Below are 24,378 nucleotides of genomic sequence, written 5' to 3' on the forward strand. Positions count from 1 at the left end.
ATCCACTCTGTTCCGACCACACGCACAGAACAAGAATCTCTGGTGATCTTTTTGAATAGAAAGCTGGAACTGCCGAGAGCTCTCAAGACAGATTCTCACAGCCTCTACAATAAGATACAGTTCTTCAAAAAAGTACTTCAGTGAAGAACACCACACTCTTGGACTCTCACACACAAATTCCTGGAATTGAGAAATGTCTTACAAACAAAGTGTTGTGAATGAAAAGGAAACCACACTATTCATTTCAAGTTCAAGACATCTCTAAAGAACGCAGACTTTAAGGCAGAGCAAGTTAGATTTTTTACAGAAATAGGAGTTGTTTTGTTGCTCTGAATGGTTTTAATGCATTGCTATGCAGTGGCCAAGGTGATACAGGTAGTTTTAGCGCATGGCTATATGGTTGCTAAAGTGCTACAATTAGGTTTAGTACATTGTTTTGCACTCAAAAGGGTGTTGCAAGTTTAGAACAAATATTCTTGCTAAATACTTCTAAACTCATTGCTCTGATCTGTAACCAAATACAACCCTGACTTGTCCGGGCATGCTTCAGTTAATAGTTCTCAAGAAACACTTGCCCAAGATACAGATATATAGAGCAGTTAAGGTCAACCAGAAGTGCAAGAAATCCTCTGTGAATTTGTGTTTACAAAAAGCACAGACTGCTTGTTATCACTGGCTTTTATGCCTCGCAGGGAGGCGATAAATGTCAATCCATTTATTGACAGTCTAGAGGGTCACTTTAATCTCTGCCTGTAGATGTTCTTGGTAAAGCCCTCGGCTCTTCTGAAATGAGCAAACAGAACATGAGGCACATGTTCAACAAAGTTCAACAGGGTTCTGGATCACTTTCTATTCCAGGATATGAAAAAAACAAAAACAAAAAAACAAGAGAAGACTATGATCATATCATTCACAAATTTTCTCAAGAAGATTAATTTTCTCTTTAGAAGGTGACCTCTATTGACCCATGAGAAACTGCCGTGGCCCGTCTGTCCATGAGATACATTTAATAAAGGATGAAGGTTCAATTTTGAGGGTTGTAAATGTGGCCACAACATGATAAAGAAAATACCAGATTAAGGTTTATAACAAGTGCTTCATCTTTGAACGGTAAAAAACAAAACAAAACATCTGCCCATGTAAGATGAAGGACCAACTGTACCTTCTGGGGGTGCCATCCTCATGTGGCTGTATGACCACCACCGTAACAGGTGTGGAGCTCCGCAGATATTCAATCATCTGCTCATGAGTTAGAGTCCCAACAGCGACTTTGCAGATCTCCAACAAACGGCAGCCTGGGCGAAGTCCTGCCTGCCAGGCAAACCCGAATGGCTCCACATCGGCTACCACACCCTCAAAGTTGACGTGGAAGCCCAGCTGTCCCAGTGCATTTCTACGCAGGGTCATCTCTAGCGCCTCACAACCCCTGGTGACCATCTACAGGGAAGACAGAACATTCAAACAAACTTTAAACATCTGAAACTGGGCATTTTGTCGCCTCAGCGACTTTTGAAGATAAAACCTGTGCTGTGATAATGGGCAGAGGGTCTTGCACAGGTAAGCATGCAGATGGGTACGCAGGTACGCAGAGATATAGATGATGGCTGAAGCCAAGTCTCTCAAGGATGAAATTAACCGATGTCAAACCAACATGGGAGAACACAACAGACTGGTTGTCTCATGAATAACACATTCCCACCGCCCAAACTGACACACGGCAGTTTTAGATTTTTTTTGTCTTGTTTCCAGACAAAATATCTACAAATTCTTAAATCAAGAAGGATTTTCTAGACAAGTAAAAATTATTGTCTTGTTTTCAGAAAAAAAAAGTTTAAATTAAGTGAATTTTTGCTCGAAACAAGCAAAATAATCTACCAATGGGGTAAGCTAAATTATCTTGTTTTCTGTTTGGAATAAGATTATTTTGCTTACCCCATTGGCAGATTATTTAGCTTGTTTCAAGCAAAGAAATTACTTAATTTTGACATCTTAAAACAAGACAATAATTTCTACTTGTCGAGAAAATCCTTCTTGATTTTCTGCAGTGCAACCTGGGTCCAGATTCACATCTTCTTATTATTTTACGTAATATATAAACTTGAACTTGTCTTGTTATATGAATTTATTATTATTTATTTATTTATTATTATTTTTCTAATTGTTGTAATTAAGCATTAAAACAGAACACAAGCTAGGTATAATACATACTACTAATACTAGGGATATGCACAAGTTCGGCTCAAGGACCGATAATGTAAACAATGATTGCGTGACATGCCTTTTTGTTGAATTTGAAATTTAGTAACAACTCTACAAAAACAAGTCAATTGGGGATTTTAATGTAAGCCTATAATTACAACATAATTCAGAGATACGGCCTTTGAGCTGATCAGCGAGTCATAGAACCGCCATACAAACCAGAAAATGCCACAACCATTTTCTCAAGGTAAAAAAAAAAAGAGATGAACTGAGTTGAACTGTTCAGAATTTGTCTTGAAATGTCTTAATTTCTTTCTTTAGAAGATTTTCCATTAATCTGCACCCCTGACACCTAAAATAAATGTGTTTTGGATAAAACAGCTTAAACCTTCTGCATGCAACTACTTGATCTGAAAACAAACAGTTTTAAGCAAACCTCAGGTAATCTGATATTACCTGAGTACCTGACTCCACAAAGGTGCTAAGAGCCCAAAGGCACCTTTTCTAATCACCCACCAAAACAACAAAAGCACTTTGAAGAGACCGCGGTAGTTAAAATGAAATATAAGCTTCCTTTTTTCCTAAACCATATTACCATATTATATAATTTGTTTTGCCACCAAACTTTAAATAAAACGTGTAAAAATAAATGCTTTTAAAAAAGACATAAAGCACAAATTTAGGTCATAATTAAGGAATATGAAAACTCATGTTGTTCATAACCTGCATGAATTTCTTTTGCATAACACAAAATATATTTTGAAGAATGTTTCAACTGTTTTTTTTTAATCAATGAAAGTTAATTGGTTCCAAAGAGGGGGGGGGGGGGGTCATTTTGTGTTCAACATAAAAAAGTCAGTCGTATATGTTTGAAACAACATGAGGCTGAGTAAATGATAACTGAATTTAAATTTTTGCTTATTCCAAGAAAAACGTGCTGATGGTCTGCTGCACAAATCGTGGCCTAATGGTTAGAGAGTCGGACTCGTAATCCAAAGGTTGTGGGTTCGAGTCTCGGGCCGGCAGGGATTGTAGGTGGGGGGAGTGAATGTACAGCGCTCTCTCTACCCTCAATACCACGACTGAGGTGCCCTTGAGCAAGGCACCGAACCCCCAACTGCTCCCCGGGCGCCGCAGCATAAATGGCTGCCCACTGCTCCGGGTGTGTGTTCACGGTGTGTGTGCACGTTGGATGGGTTAAATGCAGAGCATGAATTCCGAGTATGGGTCACCATACTTGGCTGTATGTCACTTCACTCAAACGCTATGATGATGACAGCAAACCACCCAATGCAATAAACACATTTAAGAGCATGTTTAAGAGTCAAAAGACGGAATCTCACAAAGAGAATGGACCACACATGCTGACTGGGTCCATCAACCTAAACAGCTTGTACACCCATTTAAACCGCCACTGCACTGTAAAAAGTGTAGTGTAAGTCTGCAGGTCTGGACCAACTGAGCATGAATGGGTGGCAATAAAGCAAGAAGTGGAACTAATATTGATTTATGAAGGTGTGTGTTGATGTATGTTTTTATCACAGAGTGAATAAAGTGAACGTTCTGGCAAGCTTAAGGTAAGCTAAGGTAAGGTAATCTGCTCTAACATGGTCTTTCTGCCTTTCTAATGGTAATCCATTGACCACTGGCCCATGATTCCAAGAGAAACTTGATGCTGTATACCAACACCGCTCACTTATTCACAGTAAAAGGCAAGCTTGGTTTTAGCTTCAGCTTAGATAAAACTTGATCTTTCATCCTGCATTGGCTACTCATACCTCTAATCGTTGTACGACCTCTCGAACTTCCTCTGGGCATCCGTCCTGCACGGAAAACACCGCACAGTCGCCGCGCTCGTAAAAGAGCTTTACCCTGCCCACCATGGAGGACGAGCTCCAACCAATCATGTCCTTGCAGTAACAGTTGAAAACCACTTCCCGGGACGCTTCCTCAATGAGTGCCACAAACTCTCGGGAGATGGCCAACAAACAACCAATATCGGTGGACTGGCAACTGTCCCGAGCAACCACCGGCCATGTGATGGCTCCCGTACTGTACAGATGAGCATTGTTCCTTGGGCGACTGCGCTCCTTCCTTTTGGCACCTAGGGTGATAAAGCTGAATTTAGCACCCGAGGGGTCCACAGGTGTTGCACTGGTAAAGTTGTCCACAAGGTCTTTAAGGTATTCCTGGCGGGTACGCGTCGCCATGGCACGGAACTTCTCAGACTTGTGGGCTGCGTTTTCTCCGTTGATAACCTTGGCCAGCAGGAAGTCCCGGAATACAGCAGACTTTGGGAACATCACCCCCTTGGGTATTGGAGGTCCAAACACAGGCAGGTCTTTGGATCTGGCAACTGCAACACTATTGAGTAAAGAAATACGATGAAATGAGTTTTAGTCACTTTAAATAAATAATGCTCTTTTGAACTTTCTATTCATTATAAAATCCTAAAGAATGAATCATGGTTTACGCAAAGATATTAGGATACTAGGTATTATATTAGATATTCTACAAATATATTAGGAATTCTGAAGGCTCTTGTGACACTGAAAACGGAAGAAATGGTTGCTAAAATCATAGGAATAAATTACATTTTATATTATATTAAAATAGAAAACAGTTGTACATATTGTAAAAACAAAAATGTAATAATTTGATATATTACTGTTTTTACCGTTTTTACCCCCCTAAATAAAAGCAGCTCTGGTGAGCAATATAATAATATAATATAATACAATACAATATATTTTTATATAAATATACTATTTTTTAAAATACATTTATTTTATTGGGATATTAATCTAATCAACCTATGAATGGCTTACATCTTTCTCCACATATTAAGCTCAACTTTAAATATCTGTAATATGTGCAAAAGCCTGAAGAACATGTTCCCTGTAAGAAGAATCCATAGAAAGCTTTTTCGTTTGACTTCAACATTGACATCAATCCAGAAATCTTTCTGCAGCAGTCTCTCATAGATCTGCTCAGAAGAGACTGGCAATTTTGCTTTGAGCCAGGTTCTAGCCTCACAATGTTACGCTGAACAAGCTTAAGAGGTACACACTGAGTAAATAAGACTGGAAATTGAATTCCCTTCGATCTTATCCTTTAATCCTCCCTATCGTTCTGAGAGGTCAAATCTGACTGTCACCAAGCTGTTTGGCAAGCATCTTTGTCTACCTCCGTCCCCCGTCCCAACAGATACAGTTCTTTAATTTACAAAATTGGATTTATTCAGGACGGGTGGGGTATGACTTTGCAAAAAAACTTATTTTGTTTAACAAAGCCACATGTATAAGCTAAACCACCATTCTAATTGTAAAACAGAAGCTTTTATTTTACAGGCTAGGCTAAAAATGGTGAGTACCTGACATTTTACATCTTACCTGTAACACACATGCTCTGTGCAAGGATTGTGGACTTTGACGATGATGAAGACATGTTGAAAGTGAGAGCGTATGTTTTGGGGTGTGAATGGAAAAGCTCCTGGTTCCTGGAAAATCACAGTAACGATGTCATTTCCAATGTGCCTTTTCCTCAGTAGCTGGATGGGGAAACAGATCATATGAAGACAGTCATCATAGTGCCCATTTTAACAAGAAACTAGTTACAGTTAATGCCATACAATGAGAAACCCAAAGCAAAAATAAACTTCAAACACACTGTCCAAAGTTAAATCATTTTGAAATAAATTTTTAATATAAATGAAAAAAGTAGTATCAACAGAGACATCTGCATATAATTGTAACTACTGCATGCTGGATAAATAACGGTTTCTATAAGAAAGCTTAAATAATGTGTAAATGGTTTAGCTGTAGTCTACTGTATATCCCTTGGGCTCATCTCTCTGTCAGCAAAGGAAAGAAAGAGGATCAGAAGTGTACTGAATTTAAAGCTCAAAGCTGTGGAGATCTTCACCAGCTTATTTTCCAAGATTATCCCTATCAGACCATGATCCAATGGACGGAAAACAACAAATCCCGCAAATCAGCCAAATAAAGACCAAAAGCAAGGGCTCCTATAGTTCTCTTTTTACTCAATCTACAAAAAAAGCTTTCTTTTAAAAACACAATTCTCAATTTTATCATCCGACTGAGCTCAGTCTAGCCATGGGGATTTCAGGAAGTCATTGATGGAAAGCTGTTACGGTGGTTAATTAATCTGCGGCAGACTCTATTAGGATTGTTCCGCCCATTGAAAAGTACAGCGGATAAGGGAAATAAATCTTTTTGTTCCACCAAATAAATAAGAACAGCCTTTCACCATCAGAAAATTAGGCATTTCTAATTAATTATCCCTGATATGTCCTGCTCTTTATTTCAGACATAAAATCTGTGCCTTGTCTGGGCAACTGGAAAGGGAGATTTTTTTTTTTTTTTGGAAAAGATGGGGCATTCAGACAGTTGCCATGACAACTTGGTCTACCCACAGAAGTGTTTACAATTAGCAGGACGCAGGACAATTGCTCTAGGTTCTGTGAGGTCTGTAAAGATGCACAGATCAAGACCAGCCACTTGAATAGAGAACTGACAAGGGCTGAAAGAGTTTTGTGTAGACAGGCATGAGTAAGTGATCAGACCTGAATCTCATTCGCGCAGGTGCTTGTTCAAGTGTGCATAAATCAGCAGAAAGGCCGATCTGTCTTGGATTATCTGCTTTTTTGTTTGCAATAAAGAAATTATAAATCGCACCAATCCACATGTTAAATATCTACCATTAAATCAAAGTGTTGTCATCAGTTACTTACACTACCAATCAAAATATATATTTTTAAATATCTCCCTTTAAATTGCATCTATAAAGGTCATATGGTCTTGAAGATGAGTAAATGAAAAGAAGGGATTAACTATGAAATGTGTCCGACTCACTTGTTGTCTGTTGTTGGGTGTGTAGGGAAGCATTGTAGAGACGTGAAACATCAGTTCAAAGTCTTTATAGGTGGTGTAGAGAGAGTGAGTGCCAGTGGAGTCCGCTGCAAAAAAGATACGATTATATCACACACATCAGTATAAACGCAGTAAATTAAATAGACACATACACTGATTACGGAATACGAAATTAGTCTCTTGTAGTTCAATATTCATTTGCAAATCGCTCATCTGCACAGACTAAGAGATTATGAGAAACTGTCCAGTGCACTGACTGAGAACAAATATGGTATTAACAAAAGCCATTTCAGAAATGAACCTGAAGCTATACCAAGCAGATTTTGGCTTGCCAAAGATTCACAGCAGTGACAGTGGATCACACGTTCAAACATTTCAAAAATATCATTGTGAGAGCAGCACTTACTTTTGTTGTCCAGCTGTGCCCTGTACTTGTTGAACCCCTTCAGTCGGACTTTCTGACCTAGTAGATCTAGAAATTCTTCCAGTGCAGGACTACCACTCTCATTATTGTACATCTCCTCCTCAGTGCTCTGCCCAGCCTGGCAGTACAGGATGCCCACTTTGTGCTGGTAACTCAGCTACAATTTACAAAGAATAAAACACAATCAGTTTAAATCATTATAATGATATTTGACATTTTTTTGTGTATTACCCTTCAGTTTGAAACAGTGATTCCCTCCTTTACAGAGTATTGCAAAGCCCTAATTACACCTATTATAGGTCTCTGCAGAATATTGGATTGGCTGCATTCTGTGGTCAAAAATGACCATTGCACTGTACAGTATGCTCGACTGGTTCCTAGCAACTGATCTTCCACACTGTGGTCATTTCATGTATTGTATCATGCTTTGGTCTTTTCTTTTCACATTATTTAAATTAAATATCATCCCATATTATTTCAAGTAACAATATTAAAAATATCAGTACTGTCCCTTCCATATTACATGGCAGGATTACGAAACAGAATCAATTCTTAAGGAACACAGTAAAAACTGATGTATTTATCCAATCTTTAATGCACATTGTACAGGAATCGTTCGAAAAGCACTCTACGTATTCACTCACTCTAGCATATTACGGAACGGTGATATACATCGCTTACCACAAGTGGTGATTCATGTGCTATCAATCTACGTAAAAACCTGACACATAATGACATGCGGACTGGCCTCATATGCCACTTTTGCATTATGTATGAGACACACATGCCAGCCATAAACTAAAGAAAGCACTTTTGGAACCAGAAACCGGGCTTCAAACAGGCAAAAAAAAAAAAAAAGGGCAGAGCCAGACAATTATTTAGACAATTATTAAAAGATAATGAACAGTATGTCAAAAATATGATACTTAACATTCATAATAATAGGAATTTATGATCGGGTGACAAACTGAAAAATGTTGGTTTACAACGACATAGGAATTTTTAGAGGTCTATGGTAATTGTCCAAAATCTCCTGTAATTCCCAGCACATACCAATTTTTCAAAAATGGTAAAAGCAATTTTAGTGTTTAGTTGTGCCATAAAATGCCACCAACAGTCTTTAGAGGAGAAAACCCCCCACCATTATCAGAGAGGGTAGAACTGGGAGAGAATACGGAGGTGAGATGAAGAAATGGACAAAGACGGGGACTCAAGAAAGCTTACGACGAGCAATGATTTTCTTTTCTTTCATTTTTACCAAAAGTGCTGCTGGTCACAGTTGGCAGCGTCTCAGACGGGTCAAGTGGCCGTTATGTATGGCTAGGTGGTTGCCATGGTGATGTTTTCAGTGGTTTTTGCCAAATAATTTGCCTTGAAAACTAGTTATCTTTTGTCTGAGCGCTGGAAATACAGAAAATAGCCGAATTGTCATTGTAGTTAGGTCCTCATTGAACTTGATTGATTTGAGATGACAAAACACCACTTGAAATAATTACCAACCTTAATTTTACAACTAGCCTTTTTCAATGCATTCATGGTTCTACAGTGTTACTGTTCAGATTTTCCCCTCTGGCCGTCGTGTGGCTGCAATATCGATCAAGACTTTAACTGCTTCTCAGATTCCATTCAGCCAATTTACTGACAAAACTGCTCATCTCTCTGTTCTACTCTAGTCCTGAGATGTACAAGTCTGGGTCTGTCAATAAGTAATTGGATCTTTGTTTTTATTAAGGCTTCTTTAGTAAAACACTTTCTCATCCTGACACACCTGCAATTTGAAGCCACAAACGGAAATGTTGTAAGGCCATCGGCAGCACCTGATAGGCGCCTTGCCCAAAGGAACCACTTTACAAGCTCAATCTTGCTTAAGTTATCAAATAAACAACAGCATTTAAGGACGTCACATCATCAGCAGAAGTTTAAAACATCTGTTTCTGGTTTTATCAGTATGCATTAAAACTAAGCAAATGGGACGTATGAAGCATATAACTGATGGTTTCTTAAACCCCCACTTGATTATGTCTTGGTAATTACAAGGCTTGTGGACATGTACGGTTCACAACATTGTACACTGTATGCTATGAATCATCCCAGAGAATGAAGTTTCTTCCCACCTGTCAGTTTGTGTTAGCCAAACTGTCTCTTACTGTCCAAATGGTGGTATGATCATTTTACAGTCTGGCTGTATTGTGGGAAAATGCTTGTTGTATATTTTACCAATTCACTTACAAAGGGTAGTTTGGGTAGTTAATGTACAACAGTTCATGGACATGTATTATTTATCCTCCAATTGTTTAAATAAATTAACATCTCTGTATAAGGGAAACAGTATATCTTATGTCCTGTTACTACAACATTTCTTTTACAAGACTTTTTAATTTGTTATTCATCAAAAAGCATTTCTAATTAACTGAAATATTATTATTTTATTTATTTTTTCAGAAATACTGTGTTGTGTATTTACATTTTTCTGCTAAACAGATTCTGGTAATTAAGTTCTCTGGTAAATATTCCTTTAAAAATAATGTTTTATTAATAATTTTATTAGTAGTAGTACTACTAATGTTACATTAAGTAATATTTCTGTCATGGTTTCTTCAAGTTAAACCAAACTTTTATTTTGACGGGTTGATGGGAAGACCTTTATGGGAAGTTTCTGTTTGTATATGACGATAGTTTTACTCAAAAGAAATGGTAAAATGCTCATGAAATGACTCTCAGAGCAGCTCTGGAAATTATGTATATGTGTTCATATACTCATATATTGAGGCAGCAGAGGCTGAAAACACTGTGAGCATCATCCATCCAAAATTTGGTAAATTCTGTGACATTCCGCGATAAGTAAATTCCATTTTTATGACTGGATTCTGTGATTCCATCCACGTTTTCCGCATTGCGGATATCATAGGGCCTATATGGTTTATAGTATTTAAACTTAAATCAAGTAATTTGTCTACCATTTCTATATGTAAAACTGACCGTAGAGCTTTAAGTACAGTACTTACCCCCTGCTGATCCAGCTTCAGCAATTGCTCTGGGACTTTAGGCGAGCTGATGGCCAGTCTGAGGCACTGAATGTTGATCTCAGGAACTACATACTCCAGCACCTCTTTAAGAGGGAGTCCACGGGAAGTCCCATGCTTAGCTGTGGAGGGGACGGCATCCTCCAGAATTGAGCCTCTCAAAGTAGTGAGCTGAAGATGGACAGAGTGAAGAGAGACGTTTAGCAAAAAAAGGAAAGAGTTCACAATGTTGTTTGAGCTGAGCAAATGTATCTATTAAATGAATACACGCCATTCTCAAATAGTGAACAGATGAATAAACCATTGCAGTTGTCTCTCAAATGGCAAAGCACTCTCTAAGAGTGTCCCTGCAATGACGCTGAATCCAGCGACATGCTCTGCCAATCTTTCTGATGAATAATTGAGTTCAGCTAACTGTGGCGAATGCTGAAGTAACGCTTTGGCTTTTAGCAAGAGGGCCATTGTACGCTCAACCGCCAGTTCAACAAACTATCCAGTCACCCTTAGGAAAAGCCCTGGCAGGCCACATATGAAGGATCTTTTGCCATTTTGAAAACCGCACTGGTTGGGACTTTTATAACATCAGTGGTGAGAATCATGTAGTACAGTAAGGTAATTTATATCTCCATACATGGAAAAATCAATAGTACGCCACAGACATCATCCATCTTGAGCTGATTTTCAAAAACAATCAATGCTATTACTGAGGCAGCTCTGAATTGTATTAAGAAGGAATGATGTAAAAGCTTTGGGAAATACACTTAATTGAAAGATGGAAATTAGGGCTGCACGATAAATCGCATGGGATTGTCATGCGAATCTTGTCAGTTAAGCTGGTTCTGTGATTAGTAGTAAATCTCCATCACATGCTTTCAGATGGAGCGGCATTTAATACACAGAGCCGTAGATCTCTGACAAGCAATATTGCATTCATAATTGAAGGCGATTCATCTGCTATTATGAACGCAACAATTGCATGCAATTTATCGTGCCGCCCTAATGGAAATCAATTATAAATTAAGCAGAAGTCCACTCATTGCCTGATAAAAACAGTTAATATATATATATATATATATATATATATATATATATATATATATATATATATATATATATATATATATATATATATATATATACATACATATATATACATACACACATATACACAGTGCCCTTCGAAAGTATTGGTACAAAAAAGACAAAATTACTTTGTTGGCTGAGTCAAGTTATTTGCAAATATGATTAAAAGATGAATATGAGACAAAACTACAGAATGTCACATTTTATTATTAGCCGTTTCAACACATACATGTTTTACCTGCTAAGAAGTTCAGCACTTTTAGAGTTTCATCCCTCTATCTGATGTGAGCATAAGTATTGGAACAGTTGCCTCACAGGTCTTTCTAAGTGATCAGCTGTGTCCTGTTGCATTAATTCTTCAGATATTAAAAGCAGGGAATGTTTAATTCTTCAGATATTAAAAGCAGGGAATGTTTAATTCTTCAGATATTAAAAGCAGGGAATGTGTCGTATCAGTTATATCTATTATTAATGTATTCTGAACCTAGCATTCGATGATGACACACACAAACCAGGATGAAGATGAAGGAGCTGACTTTGAGAGAAAAGTAAGCAATTTGGATGCTAAAAGAAAAGAGGAAGTCAATTAGAACTATAGCAAAAACAAAGGGCATGGAGAAATCAACTACCTGATCGGCTGAGAAAACAACAGTAGTTGATGACAGATAAATCATAAAAGCTTTCTATTTTTGGTGCTGGTCAGAGGTTTGCATCTTGCTGTGTAGCATCTCTAATTCTGTGTCAAAATCTCCTGAGGACAGTAGATTGTCAGAGCATCACCCCAGCTTTCTAGAAGTTGTTGGTGACTTTACAGACGTGTCTTTTATGGTTCATTTTCACAGCTTTTATGATTTATCTGTCATCAACTACTGTTGTTTTCTCAGCCGATCAGGTAGTTGATTTCTCCATGCCCTTTGTTTTGCAAAAAAAAAGCACAAAGGTGAGCCAGAAGAGTTTTGGAACTGTGTTTATTGACCGATGAGACAAAGATGAACCTTTATCTAAGTGATGGGAAAGCAAAAATATGGAGAAAAAAGGGAACTACAAATGATCCCAAGCATACAGCCTCATCTGTAAAGCATGGTGGAGGTGGTGTCATGGCATGGGCACGCACGGCTGCCTCTGGAACAGGCCCTCTCAACTTTACTGATGACTTAATGTATGATGACAGTAGCAGAATGAATTTGTAAGGGTACAAAACCATCTTGCCTACCAATATTAAATGAAATGCCACCAGATTCATTGGGAAGTGCTTCATATTGCATCAGGACAATGACCCAAAACACCCTGCCAGTTCAGTCAAGGAACTTATAAGGGCAAAGCAATGGAAAGTCTTAGGTTGCCCAAGTCAATCTCCAGATTTAAATCTGATTGAACATGAATTTCACCAGCTGAAGAGGAGAGTAAAGGCAGAAACTCCCCAAAACAAGCAACAATTGGAATTGGCTGCATTAAAGGCTGGGAAAAGTATTTCAAAGGATGAGACCAAGAGTCTGGTGATGTCTATGGGTCACAGACTCAGTGCTCTGATTGTGTGCAAGGGATCTGCAACTAAATAATAGCTTTTAATCTTTTATATCTGCCTTATGTTCAACTGTCCCAATACTTATGCTCACATCAATGAGTGGGATGAACTCTAAAAGTGCTGTTCTTTTTATTTAGTAAAACGGCTAATAATAAAATGTGACATTCTGTAGTTTTGTCTCTCATTCATCTTTTAATCATATTTGCAAATGTCTTGACTCCACAGCCAACAGAGCAATTTTGTCTTTACTGTTCCAATACTTATGGAGGGCACTGTATATAATTTGTTAAATGATGTGCGTTAAACAGTGTGTTTTACAGATGCAGTTCTACCTCGCTGGTCCTGAAGATGACCCTATAATTATACTGTGGTCCCTCCTTCCCCTCCTCCAGTTTCTCTCTCCGAATGCTAACAGCCACTGGGCCCAAGTTCTCATCAACACCAAAGTAGTTCTGGTGCTCTTTAATGAAAATAGAATAAGAAGGGATCAGCATTATACAGGGAGAGATACACTCAGAGATACATATCTATCACTACAGTACACTTTTGTGCAGACCAATCAAATTAACATCTAGACTGTAAAACATACCTTTATTGAAGAAGAATTTGTGATAATAGTAAGCACCCATGTCAATGTGCTCAATGATGTAGCGTTTGATGCAATCCCGTGGAACAGCGTAGTTTTCACGAGAGGCGTAATTCTCACGGGACATTTCCAAGACGGAAACCCCTGCATTGGTGCAGTGTGAGCTTAAAGTAGACTCAATGGTATAATTGTCACCTACATTGTTGTGGGATCCACTGTTTGGTTTGGTGACAGTCAGTTTCCTTTCACCTTCACCACCTATCTCGTTACGAAAGTACGGGCAGCTCAGCACCAAACCATTGCTCTTCCCATCTCCTTCATCAGAATCTGTACAAGCTTTTTGACCTAGCTCCTCATAGCTGTCCAAAGTGGATTCGCAAACAGACAGTGGATCAGGACTGTCCATTCCCCCACCCATTTGGTGTTGGGATGCTGCAGAAGCCCCAGTGGTAATATTCTTCCGACGTGCCAAGTTGGCACGATTGGTAACAGCCTCGCTAATATTGAAAAGCACACTCTGTACGTCATAGTGGGCAAAACATCTCTGGAAACTCAATGGACGGCCATGTCTACTACAATCGTCATGGTCGCTTAGTTGCCTCTGTTCGCTCTTCATGGTTTTCAGCCTGCGGAAAATGGATGTCTCACACTTTTCAGATTTCTGTCGCTGTAGGAAAGACTTCTCCCTTTCCCGGTTGTAGAAGAGTGAACTGTCCACATAGTCTGAGTAGTTTGGAATGCAGAGAATGTCCCCCCGTGCAATCTGCGCAGCAGTCTGAAGACTTGGAGAAATGGCAGGCTCATACCGGCGAAATTCTGGAAAGCCTTGTGGAGGAGGTGCACTTGGTTGCTCCGAAAGTTCTGGCTGGAAAACCTTCAAATTGACAAAAAAACCTTCATCTGGCAAACCCTGGCGATTGATGGAGGACGTGCTTCCATACTCTCTGTGCAAAGTGGCACCTGTATTGGGGTTAACTGCCGTCTGATCCACGTCCTCTGCCCCTATATCGCTGATGGTGATGTCACTGTTGCTCCTTTTCTGGAGAGCATGGTGAACTTTACCAGGAGAGTGGTTTAGAAGTTCACCAAGTCCATATTTTGCCTCCAGAAAGCTGGGGTTGGGAGGAGAACCTGGGGTTTGATTGACCACATCTTCCGGCAACTGACTGGGTTGTCCAGTCTGGAAGGTCGTCATTAGGCTTTCATATCTGGGCGGTGGACCGTGGCCATCCTTCTTCTGTGGCCACTCGGACACTCGTGCACGTAAACCCATCTTGGGCACTGCTGGTGTTCCCTGTGTGTTTGCACCAGGAGGTCCCATATTACCATTCAAGGCTTGAAGCTTTTTGGCAAATAGATCATCGGTCTGCATTTCTGAGGTGAAGCGCTTCTCAAGCTTCTACGACCTCGTCTGCTGTGCCTCTGGTCCTAAAGATAGGGACATTCATACCTGACGTTAAATTGTCCAAAACAGAAATTCCAACTCCAGCATTTTACGGAATGGCGAAGGAGTTTGATGGCGCTGGGAGATGTCTGTGAAAGATGACTGACCCACGTCAGGGCATTCAGACCTATGGGTCTGTAATCCATAGGAGGAGAATGGCTCTCTTTATCTCTGATTCACTGTCAAGGACAACTGCTCACTCCACGGGAGGGCAAGCAGAAGATGCGGTCATTTCACAGGCATGTAGGCTTAACAAAGCCAGGTGGGATCTCTCTGATGCTCTGGAAGGAAAGAAGAAAGAGAGAGAGATCATTAGAGAATCCATTTGGGAGGGAGAGATACCAATGTGACCTTGAAAGAACGCAAAGCACTCAAAATCCTCAGCTGAACAAAGCATCAGCAAAAAGACCAATTAATTTAATAAGGGTTTGAATGTCTATTCAGAAAGCACATTTCTTTTTCACCTGAATGCATGCCATTTCTGGATCATCTATATAACAAATATACCCCTTTTTTTTACCTTTGTGCACAGACTAATTAAAGATAAAAATCTAAATGAAAAAGCATTAGTGAGCTAATAAGTACTCTACTACCTCTGATAAATAGCAGGACAGATCCAGACTGATATTCAATGTGGTTTTTTTCAAGAGATGTTAACAAAACTTTGACAAAAATAATGCAATTTTTGTTTCATTATATAATTTGCATTTGAAAGTACTTGACAGATAGAAATCTTTTTATGTCCTTTTTAAAAAAATAGAAAACGAGATGCAAGCTGGAATTCAAAATGAAAATAACAAATGATTAAAATGATGTTAACCTCTCCACCTTAAATTGTTTTCCAAATTCATCACAATTTTAAAATAAAATTTATTTCGCTGAGTTAGAAGAGATACACATCATACATTGTTGAGGCATATTAATCTTTAAAAGGGAAGAGAAAACACTCAAATTTTTTTGTTTGACAAAGGTCACACATCATAAAATATACTTTGTTACTTAAATCTATTTCAGTGACATGGTTTATGAAGTTCACAGTAATTTCAGTGTTTGATATTTGACAGCATCTGACAGGGTGCTCATGTATTGTGCTGATATTTATTATTTAACTTAAGAACAATTGTTTTGGGTTCCGTATTGTTTTGTATCATCACTTGTTATCCAATGTAAAATCTGGGTCCTGCACAAAACAAAACAGTTGAGAATTACTGGTTTAGTGCAATGAACCCAGAGACTGCCTTTTAGTGAAAGAGCTTTCCAATATCAGGTCCAAAAATAAAGTACTAGTGAGAACGGAAGAGAGTATAAAATTACAGTACTGACAGACGCCGCCATGGGTACACACTGAAATTCAGCAACCTAAAAATAATCATTCAAAAGGAAAGCTGATTAAACTGGCATTTATTAATAATGTGTTTTGGACGCGCAGTCCTATCTGTCTGTTACAAGCACACTGACCCCAATACCTTTAACCCTCCCTCCAAAATAAACACATCTTTGAGTGAGCATAAACACCAGCTGTGTACCATGCTCAAGTTTTGCCTTTTCAAACTGCAATAACCGTCTAGACTTTGGAAATTCACTGGATTCAGAGCGGTGATTTAATATTAACATGGAAACAAAATTGACCTTACTTACTTTATACATTCATCCTATTGTACACATGGGAGCATATTATTCCAAGAAAACAATTGTTTGTAATTTTAATCATAACATAAAAACTCTAAAACGACATTCCATTCCAGCTAACGTCTAGATAGAGGGGAAATCTCTGTTAAATATTTATCAAAAGACATGGCACTGACATTTGGACAAAGAGACACATGTTCATCCCCAGAGGAGATGCAGAGGTATTACTGCTTTTAAAATGTGGGTGTATCAAAAATTGAAAATGCAGAAGTTCCATGATCGTAAACATTCCCAGAAGCACCGAACATTGGGTTAATCTGAACATGGTGGGAACAGAAAGGGCCTGTCAGGCTAAACTTAGCATCAGGCATCAGAAAAAGATAAATAATATGTGCACAAATGACAAGCTGTTTCATTATTAAAGAATGCTGTTAAATTTTAAAGGAGGAAAAAGCAACATGTAAGGAGGCTCTCATTCACGAAAGAACACAATGGTTTGATATCCTGGCAAGTGACAGTGCGAGTCTCACAAAATCTCAGGAAAACCAGCAAAAATGGTTTAGAATTCTATTACAAACCAAACGTAAATAAATGATATATTATATTTTGCACCTATTTTAAAAGGCATACAAATATTTTAGTAACATTTAGGGGAACATGATTTTTTTTACACATTATTAATATTTACACACATGACATTATTTTCATTATCATAGTGCAAAAAAACTGCCATTATCATTACTGTAGTGTAAAACACATTATTTTTGTTGTAAAGTAAAATAGAACTTTAAAAACTATATAAAATGGTACAATTTGTTGTAGGGAATTTTATATTACTACTACTATTATTATTAATTACATTACGGTAATTACCTTTTTTTTCTACATTACAGGATTGAGAATTTGGGAGGAAAACATGCTTAATTATCAAGAAAATTCAACGGTTAGCCTAAATGTTAAATGGTCCTTCATTTTTCACTATGCAAAACACAAACTCTTATTTTCAATTCTATTCAGGAAGTTTCTTCCAGAGGTTCACAACAAAAACCATCATGTGAAAATTCTAATCTAATCTTATATCCAAACTTCATAGCTACATTCAGTCTAAACTCACGTCTTAATAATTGAAAAAACATAAAATGTAACATGAATTATTCACGTCTTCCTGTGAATCCTCTGTGGTTTTAAAAATTCATACGTCAGAGGGAGGTACGTTGTCCTCCAAGACATACAACATTACTGTGATCCCTATGATACAACAAATATCTGATTTGGGACTCATTTATTTCAAAATAAATGAAAAAAATGTCTTATAATAATGTGTACACTGTCTTTGGAGGCATTAGCGCATTAGTTTATCAATAAATCAGCCTTATCTAAAGTAAGAGAAGAAAGAGAAACAGAGCATCAAGCACTAGCAAAGGCTCGAGAGGACAACAAATTGCACATCAGAAAGGCTCCCTCCCACCATCTCCCGCTGGGCTTCAGAGCCAGGCAAATGGCCAATCCTGTCCCCTCCAACGCCCTCCGTCCAGCTGCAGTTCCTGTACAGGTCATTGATTACCATTATGAGCCAGTCCCCTGCTTTCAAACGCTTGCTCTCATGCACCGTGCCGCCCAAACAACAGAGCTCATCATTGCTATCGTCACCCACTGCAAAGACACACTGACCCAATCTATTTAGACAGCTGGATCTATAGTGGGGACTGTGACCACACTGGGCCGCCTATCATTTCCAGCAGCCACAGAAGTTAAAAGGAGTCCCTGTCTGCCCAGGGTTTGATAGGGCAGGAGATATGAGGGAATATTTGAACTAAAGAGTGTTTTCTCTTGTTAGAAATATCCACTTCCTGACAGGCATGACTCAAAGGAGGTTTTTCCACACTCAGAATAAGCAGCTTACATGGACACTCTTGTTTGATGTTAGGTAATAAATCCACAACATTCTGATTGTTTTCTTGGAAAACAGATTTAGTTAGTCTGATGTTACTTAAATTTAAACTGCGTCACTCTTTACTGGATGACTGGTGGGAACAGTGGTCTTTTTTGAGACATGGGCTTTGAAATGTGGTATGAAACAGATCAAAACAATGCTGGAAAGGAGGTCAGTGCACTTACAGAGTGTCCTCCTCTGTCCAACCCACATACAGAAACGTCCAAAGTTCCACACTGAAAATCTGGAAATCTAAATCTAATTTAAATCTCCAAATAAACAAAAAGTTTGAGGATTTTAGATGAGGAAATATAAAGAAATATTTTAGATTTTTTTTTTTGTTGAGATTTTGCACTACAAATCTGTAACATGGACCAGAAGTTGCAAAAGAAGCTATTTTGATCTGAAATCATCATCAAGTTTTGCACAAACTTTTGGAGATTGAGCATTGCTGTCATTAAATGAGGCAAATGCAAAATTAGCTTTTTTTTAAACCTTCAAAAGGAACTTTTTATGGAAATGTTATTGTTATTAATGTAAATGCTATTTACATCTCACAATTCTGACTTTTTATTTGATGTTTTTTGAAGGAACAAAAAAATCTAAGGTAATTTCAGCCTTTTATCTTGCAATGCTGACTTTTCCCCAAAATCATATTGTGTTGATATTTCTATTTTTTGAAGAAAAAAAATTAAAAATCTAAAACACATACTTTAAAATAACTTTGGTTCCCACTGTGTGCTATATTTTACAGATTAAAACACTGAAAACTGTAGGAAACTGAGACTTTCCTAAGCCCAAATCAATGCTACAAGGTTACAATTGAGCCCTGCAGTTTTGGCAGGGTAACTGTGGCGAGCAGACACCTAGCAGAACCAGAAACACCTATATTTCTCATTCTTGAGATGCTGCTGGGAGGTCTTGTGTTCTCATTTCCCTTTCCTTGTTAGGAGTAAGGACGGAGTCTCTTTGGCGCTTATGCATTCCAGGGCTAGAGGCACTATAACAAGAGCCAGGAGCTGATGTGCCCTAATGCCTCACATGCCAGAAACACTTCTGGATTTATTCTAAGCGTTGACATGTAGGAAACCTACATTACTATTTCAAATGGATATTTCAGCACATGGATAGTTCATTAGCACAGTCTAAAATCCATAAGACATTGATGGATATCTGGATAAAAGTGTTTGACTTGCAAATGTTCTTTTTTTTTTAAACAATAATTAACTAATTACTTTGATAGAAAACGTAATGTATAAATGTAAATTTACACCTTGGCATAGAAAATATCCATTCGGCCATAGATTAATAAGACAAAATGCTCATTCTTTTGCGGTAGAGCCTTATGTGGGAAACTAAATTAGCTAGATAGACAATATCTAGAACATCTAGAAATCAATCTACATCTACAAATAAAATAAATTATTTATTTATTTTAATTATGAATAAAAGTTCAAAAAAACAACAACAACAACATCTCAGGTTTGTCAGCACTTGGTTGATTTATCTTCCACTTTACTATATTTTCAAACTTCAGATCAAAATGTCTCCTCTACAATGAAAAACTGAAGGCTAACTCCATTGCAAAATATATGTGAGGATGTGAATGCTGAGAAAGAGAGGAAAAGGACCAGACCCAATGAGAAATAGGCTAGGAACAATAAACAAACAAAAGGCAGGTCTCACACCCTCACAGGCAGTGTGGGCACGAGTTGAAAGGTAGGACCCCAGGGGGTGCACTGAGGGGGCTTTCTGAAGGGAATACAGCAACTGACCTTTACCATTTGGGTTAATATAATTTTCAGGTGTTTACCAAACAAACACGGCCCTTAGCAAACAGAAAGGGAACAGCACATGAGAAAGGGCTGTGGTTTAGAACTGGTCCAGTGTTCTGGCTTAAACACAATAACACACATTTCCATGATTTACAGTAAGATACAGCCCAGATATGACTACTTCCTAAGTATTCTGCAAAGCGATATGACCTCTAGTTGGCAAGTTTTACACAGGAATGCAGGCTTGTGTGCCAGAACATGTCAAGATCTTGTCATTTTCATTGCCAGAACTTTAACAAGAAGGAAGACCCATAATTTCATGCTAAAAGCTTACAGCTTGACTGCTTTCTACCCCTCCTAATATGGGAAAAAAAAGGCCCTTGATAAGTCAAAGTGTGAGAAAACACTTTTTTTCCCACTCGCTGTCATGAATTCAGACTCAGCTTTTGGCTTTGACTGACCTGGATAATGTGCATCAGCTGTTAAAATGAGTCAGACAGGCGCAAACGCAGACAGCCAGTCAGCATCTGCTACACAAGACACGACTGTCTATGACAATGGCATCCGGCCCAATGAGAGATAAAGTCCTGTTAATGACACAAGCTGTGAACACAGTATTTCATGTACTCATTGTCGATCTTATCAATAACATCTGGAATTGCCCTTGTTTAGACAGCTTTTCCTCTCATTCTCAGCTGCAACTTAAGTGGAGGAGACATGCGTGCATTATCAATTTCAGATATTTTGCCTCACAGCCAGTTGAAATTAAACATGAGGGACACCCACCTCCTCCTCCAAATCCCATTTTTCCTCAATCACTCTAGGCCTGAAACATATGCTTGCTTCTAGCTAAATGTGTCAGCAATTCATAAAGCAAACCAGTACGCTCTCTCAGAAATGCCACAGGGGTGTTTTAACGTAAACGGTTTTCTTACAGCAACCGTTTGAAGACAATCTTGCTGAGCAAGTTAAAGTTCCACTTAACTGTTGGCATATTTAAAGCTAGCTACCTCAATAATAACATGCATAGTAGCTACATTTAAGTCTATCGGCCCCTTGACTTCTTAGGTTAGTTACCACCACTAGAACTGGCCTTAAAGTCACCAAAAAATCAAACTGCTTTTATTATAAATTATTTATCCGTGCACTAGGGATGCACCGATCCAATACTCTTATCAGGTATTAGTGATGGGTCGTTCTTGAACGATTCGTTCATTGTGAACGAATCTTTAATGTGACTCGAGAAGAAAGAGTCGTCTCGGGGAGTGATTCGTTCAGTCGCGCATGCGCATTGCACAGCATTCACGGGTTTGAGTCGTTCGTTCATCACGTGACAGCCCCATACGCTTAACCAATGCAGCCTGAGCCGGAAAGAGAATTGATTAGTTCTTCTATATCGAGTCTCGGGTTTGAGTCGTTCGTTCATCACGTGACAGTCCCATACGCTTAACCAATGCAGCCTGAGCCGGAAAGAGAATTGATTAGTTCTTGTATATCGAGTCTCGGGTTTGAGTCGTTCGTTCATCACGTGACAGTCCCATACGCTTAACCAATGCAGCCTGAGCCGGAAAGAGAATTGATTAGTTCTTGTATATCGAGTCTCGGGTTTGAGTCGTTCGTTCATCACGTGACAGCCCCATACGCTTAACAAATGCAGCCTGAGCCGGAAAGAGAATTGATTAGTTCTTCTATATCGAGTCTCGGGTTTGAGTCGTTCGTTCATCACGTGACAGTCCCATACGCTTAACCAATGCAGCCTGAGCCGGAAAGAGAATTGATTAGTTCTTGATCGAGTCTCGGGTTTGAGTCGTTCGTTCTTTTGTCACGTGACGTGACAGTTTTGGACAGAGAAATTAGTTAATTTACAACCTTACTTACAAACGGGTGCATAGTCATTATTATTATTATTAGAATTATTAGTATTATTATTTACTCTTACAGTTATGTGATGCTTTTCTGGTCTCAAATTATTGCTTTTAATTTCCGTCACATGGTTCTTTTCCATAACACCATGTGGTAAAAAAAGATAATAACGAGTTGGTTAACCTCTTCTTGCACTACACATATACCTGCACATTTAGTTTTGTTTTATTTAACTGGTTTGCACTCTATCTATTCTGCCATGTGCCTTATGCCACTTTATCTCTTTCTTTATTTTTCTACAAACGTCCTCATTTGTATAGTTGTATGTGCATATGTTTAAACTGTATTTATCTGTATTTGAACGTCTACTGTCAGTGTTTAATGTTAACTGTATGCACCAAGGGTCTGAGAGTAACGCAATTTCAGTTCTCTGTATGTATGTACTGTACATGTGAAAGAATTGACAATAAAGCAGACTTGACTTGTTATGCTTTGTTTTTATTTATTTTTTTTAGTCTAATCTTCATAAAATACAATACCTTGTTGTATTTATGTCTTTTGAGTTAACCCTTTAGATTGGACTATAGTGTTACTTACTATACTTTTGTAACATATGACACTTTAGACATTAACACTCTGTACACACTCCTGAATTGTTTTTTATTGTTTATTTTTGTGCCAGAAAAAGCTATAGCAAAGAGGATAACTATTCCAAAATGAAGTTAAACTATTTAAATAAAAAATACAAGAAAATTAAAATATACTAAAGCCACAGAGCCTTAAAAAACTAAAACAAAATACTGCACAACAAGCTAGGCCTTTTTTAAATAAATAAAAAATAAATAAGCTTTAAAATAACACTGTGGCTATATTTTAGAACATGCTTTAAGGCATGTTTGCATTCAAAAAAAATGAACGGACCATTTTTATTTCTAGGAAAATGCTTATTACACATATTTTGATAATTTTATGATAATTCTTAAATATGATCCAACATACAAAAAAATACAGTTTTACTTTATGGTAGCCTATTTGATATGTACTGATCCGGCAAGTGGTCATAGCATAGCATAGTTTTGTATTGTTTGTAGTGTGATAAACGTTTGCATAAGTAGTAGATGTGTTTGGAAAGTAACACATAACATTTGAATTATATTTTGCTAAAATGAACGAAATGAACAAAATGACTCGAAAAAAGATTCGTTCATTTTGCTGAACGAGACTCAAAGGTCCGAGTCGGTAAAATGATCCGAACTTCCCATCACTATCAGGTATTGGCTCCAATACTGCCATTCTTTGATTCTTAAGCTCAAATTTTATTCTTTTTTAAGACCTGCACAAATAAAATTAATACCATATGAGCGGGGTCTCCAAGATTATCCAGTGTTCCATTATTGTACTTGATTTGTAAATGATTTTGCATAAAACGACTTTCTCTTGAGTTTATTGTTGCTTCATGTTAACAGGTGTCTGTTAGAACAAAACATGGGAGTAGAAAAGACTACAAAGTTTGTACATGCACAGTAACTGAAATTTAAAACTGTTAAAAGAAAAGGCTCAAACTGTTGCATAGATATAACACACTACGCATCAATATCTCTTCCCTTTGAATGATGTTAAATAAAATAAATGAATAATGTTTTTTCACTAAAAGTTTGGATTTATAAAACTATTGTGTGCTGATTTTTCTATTCTTTTGCTGCTAAATTATCCACAAACTTAGTTTATAACATATTTTTGTCATAGATTATGAATATGCGTATATATATATATTTTTTTTCTTTATAATGAAGTAGTCTGTATTTAGTAGCTTGCAAAAGAGTGATTATCAGCTCCACACACACAGAGATAAAGAAATTGTACATTTATAAAAAAAAAAAAAAAAAAAAAACGGCACTGGTATCGGATGGGTATCTGTATCAGCCAGCACTAAACCCCAAGTGTCGGAATCTAAATCGGAGCCGAAAAATGTGGATCGAAGCATCTTCATTTATTTTTATTC

The 24,378-nt window shown here is 37.9% G+C and overlaps 1 protein-coding gene across 2 annotated transcripts in view; it reads right to left on the reverse strand.

Annotated features, from left to right (window-relative positions):
• The window catches only part of LOC306857050 (signal-induced proliferation-associated 1-like protein 2), a 65,885-nt gene that overhangs the window by 21,340 nt on the left and 20,167 nt on the right, over positions 1-24,378 (reverse strand). For both annotated transcript variants that reach the window (XM_079396705.1, XM_079396706.1), the window contains exons 2-9: positions 13,736-15,457; positions 13,479-13,606; positions 10,521-10,709; positions 7,498-7,672; positions 7,074-7,177; positions 5,592-5,749; positions 3,978-4,563; positions 1,163-1,437 (exon numbers count right to left, since the gene is read on the reverse strand). In XM_079396705.1, the coding sequence (XP_079252831.1) occupies positions 1,163-1,437; positions 3,978-4,563; positions 5,592-5,749; positions 7,074-7,177; positions 7,498-7,672; positions 10,521-10,709; positions 13,479-13,606; positions 13,736-15,104 (2,984 nt within the window). In that variant the 5' untranslated portion in view covers positions 15,105-15,457. The remainder of the gene's footprint in view (positions 1-1,162; positions 1,438-3,977; positions 4,564-5,591; positions 5,750-7,073; positions 7,178-7,497; positions 7,673-10,520; positions 10,710-13,478; positions 13,607-13,735; positions 15,458-24,378) is intronic.

Source organism: Barbus barbus (genome assembly GCF_936440315.1).
Source record: "Barbus barbus genome assembly, chromosome: 37".
Lineage (NCBI taxonomy): Eukaryota > Metazoa > Chordata > Actinopteri > Cypriniformes > Cyprinidae > Barbus > Barbus barbus.